This window comes from Colobus angolensis, unplaced genomic scaffold (genome assembly GCF_000951035.1).
Source record: "Colobus angolensis palliatus isolate OR3802 unplaced genomic scaffold, Cang.pa_1.0 Scaffold125, whole genome shotgun sequence".
Taxonomy (NCBI): domain Eukaryota; kingdom Metazoa; phylum Chordata; class Mammalia; order Primates; family Cercopithecidae; genus Colobus; species Colobus angolensis.
Window position 1 is genome coordinate 8129518 of NW_012113697.1, and position 7838 is coordinate 8137355.

The following is a 7838-nucleotide window of genomic DNA, read 5'->3' on the forward strand; positions in this document are numbered from 1 at the left end:
TGACCCCAGTACCTCAGTTGAAAATGCAGAAATCACCGGTCTTCTGTGTCACTTGCGCTGGGAGTTGGAGACTGGAGCTGTTCCTATTCCGCCATCTTGCTCCGCCCACCACCACACCATTTCTAATAGGATAGAATTTAACATCAGGTGGCAGAGAACTCAGAATAACAGTGGCTTAACCCTCAAATAGGCATTCCAAGATCAACATCATGATTCATCCACAGCATGGTCCCCAGCTCCCTCTTCCCTATTTCTCTTCCATGGCTGAGTTCCATTCCCACACTGTCCTCCTGTCCCAGTTCTAGCTGCCTAGCTGCTGTCCCCACATTCTAACCAGGAGATAGGAGAAAAGTGAGGAACCCTCTTTAAGCACACTTCCCAGAACTTGTGTACACCATTTCTGTTTCATTCACATTGACCACAGCTTAGTCAGGTGGCTATATCTAGTGGCATCAGAGGCTTGGAAATGAGTCTTTATTTTGGGTGGCCATGGATCCAGGTCAAAACAAAATTAAGAATTCTATAACTGTAGAAGAAGGTATCAAACTGTAGAGGAAGGTTGAAATGCCATTGGTGCCCATAGAGGAAAGGAGCTGAGACCCTATGTGACTGTTAGGGCTCTGTTTCCTCTTTGGGCTCTATCCAGCTATAAAACAAGAAGATAGAAGAAAGGAGATCTTCATAAGACTTATGTAAGTTATTCAACTCAAAATACTTTTTCTAATTGGCCTCAGTGGAAATAGCTTATACCTTCCTATGCCCACTTGGCTCGGAACCTTCTACCAAGGATGAAGGATTCCTTCCATCCTCCTGACTCAGTTCTCAGCTGTGTTTGCTCTCACAGGTGGTGCCATCATTTCTGCCAGTGGATCAAGGGGAAAGTCTAGGAGGAAGAAATGGAGTAGGAGGTATGGCCAAGGAAGCCACAATGAAAGGAAGTAGTTCTGCTTCGTTTGCCAAAGGGCAGCATGAGATGTCTGAGATGGACGGAAGGTGGGAAGAACACAGAAGCCTGCTTTCTGGTAGAGCTACCCAGGTTACAGGGGCCACAGGCGCTATCATGACCACTGAAACCACGAAGACCGCAAGAGCCACAGGGGCTTCCAGAGACATGGCCGGAGCTCAGGCAGCTGCTGTTGCACTGAATGAAGAATTCTTAAGAAATTATTTCAGTGATGTAAGGATGGGTTTTATGTATTGGGGTGAGGGGGGCGTGGAGGGAACATTTGTATGTGACTGTGTTATTATTAGGGTAATCATTGCCTTGGATCCAAATGAGACTTTGGGTTTTTTTTCCCTTTTTTCAGGGAATACTTACAGGCTAATAAGGAAAGAGAAATGGGACCCACAGAATCAGTCAGTGTTAGCTAAATGATGCTGCAGTAACAAGTGACCCCACGATCTTAGTTCTCACACAGGCATATTTCTCACTTACAGTTATGTTTTTGCCAGTCAGCTCAGCTCTGCTTCATGATGTCTTCATATCAAGATGCACGCTGAGAGAGCAGATTGTACCTGGGAAGCTGCCATTCCTTGTGACCCAAAGGAAAGAACAAGGCAGAACCAGGCAATGGCTCTCAAAGCCTCCACCTTTTTACACTCACATTTCATTGACCAAAGCCCATCATGGGACAGATGCCAGTGGTTCGGAAAGTCCCATCCTTCTGCAGGAGCAGGCTTGGTAGGGATGAGCTCCGTCGGAGAGGCAGAGAATATATAACCTAAAAAACACAATCTATTAAGTCCATTTAAATTTTACCTTCTGTATGAGAGTACTTGGCTTTGCTGTTACGAGGGTTCACCAAAAAATGATGAGAAACGTTCCAGGAAGATGATCAGATGCAGTAAGGAAGCTCATGCTAGAATTAAGGAATTAGAAGCAGGACTGAAGATAAAAGTATACTGTAGAGGTCAGGCACAGTGGCTCATGCCTGTGATCCCAGTACTGTGGGAGACCAAGGCTCAAGCAGATCGCTTGAGCCCAGAAGTTCAAGACCAGCGTAGGCAATATGGTGAAACCCTATTTCTCCAAAAATACAAAAAATTAGCCAGGCATGCTGGCACACACCTGTAGTCCCAGCTTCTCAGAAGGCTGAGGTAGGAGGATCACTTGAGCCTGGGAAGCCAAGGATGCAGTGAGCTGTGATCATACCACTGCACTCCAGCCTGAGCAACAGAGTGAAACTCTGTCTAAAAAAAAAAAAAAAGTGTAACATAAAGTATACTTCAGAACAAGGAATATGACCAGGAATAATGAGGGATAGTTCATAATGAAAAATGGGTCAGTTCATCAGGAGACCTGAATATGTCAGAACCTAATAACAGAAATTTGTAAAACTTAGAAACAACTCAAAGAGAAATAGACAAATTCATAATGATAGTTGATAGTTGGAGGGTTCAACCTGTTCTATAAGTAAATGAAACAACAAGTAGTCAGAATCAGTAAGCATATAGAAAACTTAGTACTGTCAACCAAATGGATCTAATTGACACAGAACACTCGTTGCAACAGAAGCAGAATACACATGCTTTTTCATATAGACTGTGTTCTAGGACATAAAATAAATGTAAATAACTTTTAAAGAACTGCAGTCATACCATGGACTTTCATGACAAAAAAACTAAAACCAGAGATCAGTAACAAAGAGATATATAAAATATACTGAAATACTTATAAATACACATGACTGCAAATTAAATTACATGTTATTTAGGAAAATGTGTGGGGAACTACTAAAGTGATGCTTGAAGGGAAATTGTGGCAAAAATGGTTATTTAGAAGATGGGTCTCAAGTCAGTGACCTAAGCTTCCACCCTCAGAAGTTAGAAGAGCAAATTAAACCCAGAACAAGCAGAAATAAGGTAATAATGCATTTTAGAGCAGAAATCAATGAAATAATTAGCAAAAAGCAATAGAAAAAAAATTGAAACCATAAGCTTATTATTTAAAGAGGTCAATAAAATTGATCAACATTTTACCAGACTAATTAGGATATTAAGAGAATAAACACAAACTATGGATATCAGAAATAAGATAAAGAACTTTCCTACAGATCCTACAGACATAGTAAGAATACTTAAAAAAAAAAAAAAAAAAAAAAAACAGGATTGGGTGGTTTTCTTGAGAACAAGGCCCTGTGCTCTCATGAGAATGGGCATGAGAACGGGCAGAGTTGCAATATAAGGCGTCTGAAGGGCCCTAGAGAGGAGGAAGGGGAGAGGCTTCCATTGAGGGAGGAAGCAAGTTACTTCTGTCCCCTCTCCTAAATTTGAAATTATTAGCGAGCTTTCCCACTTTCTGCTCCTTTCCACCCTCCCATCTTTCATACCATGCTTCACCCACCTCCAAGTATCAGCTTAACAGGGTGTTGTTGGTGTCAGGCAAAACCACTTCTTGGCCTTTCCTGTCTCAACACTAAGCTCAGTTCTAGCGTGTTTTCTTTTGATATGTTTTCCCTCTCCACTGTAATCCTGCTGCAGTCATTCTTGGTTATGTATGTATGTACTAACTTTTGATTTGGAAGTAATTTCAAAATTACCAGAAAACGTGCAAGAATAGTAGAAATTTTGAATCCAATTATTAATATTTTGCCACATTTGCTATTTACTTTTCCATTTCCTCTCTCACTGACACGCATTCACTGACTTACATTACTATGGTACAGTTAACAAATGCAGAACTTTAACATTGACACAGTCCATATTTCAATGTAGCCAACTATCACAATATATTTTATAGCAATTTTTTCTCAGGATCTTGCATTCCATTTAGTTGTCCTGACACTTTAGTCTCCTTTAATTTGAAACAGTCCCCTCTGCCTTTCTATTTTTTTCCCTGATATTAATTTTTTTTAAGAATACAGAGCAGTTGTGTTGTAGGATCTCTCTCAATTTGTGTTTCCCTGATGGTTCCTTGTAATTAAATTCACATTACTGCATTTTGAACAGGAATATAGAGTCCTGTTTTTAAATTTATTTGTATTACTAATTATCTGTTTTGTGTTTGTTTTGTTTTGTTTTGTTTTCATTTTAGAAAGCGGCCTCTTACACTGAGGAAGATGGAAATCACACAGCCAAAGATTGCCTTCTGGTTTATTCTCAGGAAGAAACTGAATCGCTGAATGCTTCTATTGGTTGTTGCAGTTTTATTGAAGGAGAACTAGATGACCGCTTCTTAGATGATTTGGGACTTAAATTCAAGACGCTAGCTGAAGTTTGCCTGGGTCAAAAAATAGATATAAATATGGAAATTGAGCAGAGGCAAAAACCTGCCACAGAAACAAGTATGAACACAGCTTCACATTCACCCTATGAGCAAACTATGGTTAATTCAGAGAATACCTACTCCTCTGGCAGTAGCTTCCCAGTTTCAAAATCTTTGCAAGAAGCAAATGCAGAGAAAGTAACTCAGGAAATAGTCACTGAAAGATCTGTGTCTTCTAGGCAGGCGCAAAAAGTAGCTACACCTCTTCCTGACCCAGTGGCTTCTAGAAATATCATAGCAACAGAAACTTCCTATGTCACAGGGTCCACTGTGCCACCAAGCACTGTGATCCTGGGTCCTAGACAGCCACAGAGCCTTATTGTGACCGAGAGGGTGTATGCTCCAGCTTCTACCTTGGTAGATCAGCCTTATGCTAATGAAGGTACAGTTGTGGTCACTGAAAGAATAATACAGCCTCATGGGGGTGGATCGAATCCTCTGGAAGGCACTCAGCATCTGCAGGACGCACCTTACGTCATGGTAAGGGAAAGAGAGAGCTTCCTTGCCCCCAGCGCAGGTGTGCAACCTACTCTGGCCATGCCTAATATAGCAGTAGGGCAGAATGTGACAGTGACAGAAAGAGTTCTAGCACCGGCTTCCACTCTGCAGTCCAGTTACCAGATTCCCACTGAAAACTCTGTGAAGGCTAGGAACACCATGGTGTCTGGAGCTGGAGTCCTTGGCCCTCTGCCAGATTTTGGTTTAGAGGAATCTGGTCATTCTAATTCTACCATAACCACATCTTCCACCAGAGTCACCAAGCATAGCACTGTACAGCATTCTTACTCCTAAACATCAGTCAGCCACAAACTGACCCAGAGTTTAATTAGCAGTGACTAATTTCATGTTTCCAATGTACCTGATTTTTCATGAGCCTTACAGACACACACAGACACATTGATCTTAAAATGTTTCTCAGTCACTGATACGATACGCAAAGGACCACACTGTCTCTGCTTCCAGGAGTGTATTTTAGAAATGCTCCATGATTTGCTGAGGACATAGAGATGATGCTGCTGCTTAGGTGCCTTTTAGCAAGCTATGCAAACAATCCTGATAAAACAAGATACATGGAGTGTCAGTCTGGTTTCTGAGAATTTAGCAAATGAACAGAGTATCTAGTTCATCAGCCGTCCAGTAAAGCAACCTAGGAAACTGATTGGGTCTCTTTGCCCACCATATTAACATTAAACATTGATGTTCTGTATTCTGTACTTTACTGCATCTAGCAGATTTTCAACAACTCATTGATCCAAAGATATAGACACAGTCTGAGCACCAGTTTTGGTTTTCCTTAAGACTTGAACCCTTTTAATCTGTGTGTGATTCATTAAATTGGACCATTGATGATAAGAATACACATTGTATGTTTCTGTGCACATGACTCGTGTGTGTGTGTGTGGTGTGTGCACATACATACTATATAGTCTTAAAAATAGCATTATACTGGCCGAGGGCGGTGGCTCGTGCCTGTCATCCAGCACTTTGGGAGGCCGAGGCGGGTGGATCACCTGACGTCAGGAGTTTGAGATCAGCCAGGCCAACCTGGTGAAACCCCGTCTGTACTAAAAATATAAAAACTAGGTGGGCGTGGCAGTGAGCACCTGTAATCCAGCTACTTGGGAGGCTGAGGCAGGAGAATCATTTGAACCTGGGAGGCAGAGGTTGCAGTGAGCCTAGATTGCACCATTGCACTCCAGCCTGGGCGTCAGAGTGAGATTCCGTCTCAAAAAAAAAAAAAAAATAGCATCATTCTATCTCTTAGCTCGTCTCAACCGCCATGAAAATTTTGAACACTCCAAATTCAGTTGAATAATCAAAAACAAAATTTATAAATATAAAATAATTTTACTTCTTATAGTAATAGTATACTTAAAAAAAAAACCTCAGGGTATATTATCTTCTAAACAGCTACAGTTTAGTGCAGCTACATTAACCAACTATGTTATCTAGTTGTGAGAACAACTAGGCCTATTTCACTGCTGTGTATCCTCAGTGCCTAACATGGGTGCCAAATAAATATTCATAGAATTACACTGAGTTGTACAAACCATTCATTTTTGTTTACAATTGCCAAAAATCTCAAAAAGCCCTATATTTCTGTAATTCTGCCTTTGAAATTATTATTTTATTTTGATTTGTCAGTTATTGACTGGTCGGGTGTGACTTAGTACATAAGTACTCAATATTATAAAAACCTCAAATAATTGACTTGATTTTGCACAACATCCTTCCCTTTTCTACAAGTTAATTTTTTTACAAATTATTTGGGTTGGTTAGCTCCTAAATAGGTTATATTTTATTGCTCCTAGAAATAATGTTTCCAAATATATGTGCATTATAGTAATAATCTATATAAATATTTCCCACAACACAATAATTTTCATAATTTTCAAAGACTAATTTCCTGACTGAAGATATTTTGCTAGAGAAGTAAAACTGTAAAATTTTGTAGACTTTAAAAAATATTGAATGGTGTATGCAAAGGATTTATATAGTGTGCTCCCACTAACTTTGTACAGATCAGGGCACATATTTTTAGACATCTAAATCTATAGCGTAAATGGAGGTTACTCTTCCATGATCTAGAATTGTTTACTTAGTAATTGTTGTTTCTTTTATTATTATTGTAGACTTACTAACAGTTTTATTTTGCCAAGTATGCAACAGGAATATCACTAGTATGTGAAAATGTAAATATCACCCCTGTACTCAAACAAAAGTTGGTCTTAAGCTTCCTCCTTGAGCAGCCTTGGAAACCTAACCTGCCTCTTGTAGCATAATCACCTTTTCTAAATGATTTTCTTTGTTCCTGAAAAAGTGATTTGTATTAGTTTTACATTTGTTTTTTGGGAGATTATATTTGTATGTGTATCATCATAAAATATTTAAATAAAAAGACTACCTTTAGAGTGACCCTTTCCCCACAGATTTTAATTTCTCTATTGTATTTTACAAGGAATATAGCTCAGTTTGTTAGGGAGAGTGCCCTAAAGGCAGGTGCTTCTTGGACTTTGTTATTTAATTAGATCTGCTTGCAATAAAAAAAGTTACCGGTTATCTAAAATTCAAATTTACCTGGGTACTTGGTATTTTCATTTTCCAACTCTGGCAACCTTGTTCCTAAGGAATTGAAGGTCGCTCTCTGCCTAGAGTAACGCTGGAGAAATCCACTGGATTTGGCTGGAGAAGGCTAGTATATCTAACCCAAAGAGATGAAATCATTCTACCAATGTTTGAGAGGCTGTTTTAATTGCTTGTCATAGTTTAGAAGGGAAAAGATCAGAGTTGCTGCTGTAAGAGAAGAAAAGCAAATCTTTTTCTTCTAGATCCCCAGCTGGGGCTCTGTAACAGAACACAGATTAACAAGAGAAAAACAAACATTAGTCTATTAACGTGTATCTCATGCATGCTTTGGAGTAACTGGGAAGGGCAGCTTAAAGAGGTGGTTAGAACTTAAGAGTAAAATATTAAAAGAAGAGCTTTAAACAAATTAAATCGAACAGTTTATTTAAGCAAAGAATGATTCACAAAATTGGGCTGCCCTGGAACTAGAAAAGGTTCAGAGAACTCT

At 39.6% G+C, this 7838-nt stretch overlaps 1 protein-coding gene across 1 annotated transcript in view; it reads left to right on the forward strand.

Annotated features, from left to right (window-relative positions):
* Positions 1–7185, forward strand: part of DSG2 (desmoglein 2) — a 70052-nt gene extending 62867 nt beyond the window's left edge. Inside the window, exons 16-17 of the mRNA XM_011933296.1 lie at positions 845–1177; positions 4034–7185. Of these exons, the coding sequence (XP_011788686.1) occupies positions 845–1177; positions 4034–5056 (1356 nt within the window). The 3' untranslated portion in view covers positions 5057–7185. The remainder of the gene's footprint in view (positions 1–844; positions 1178–4033) is intronic.
* Positions 7186–7838: the final 653 nt, after the last annotated feature.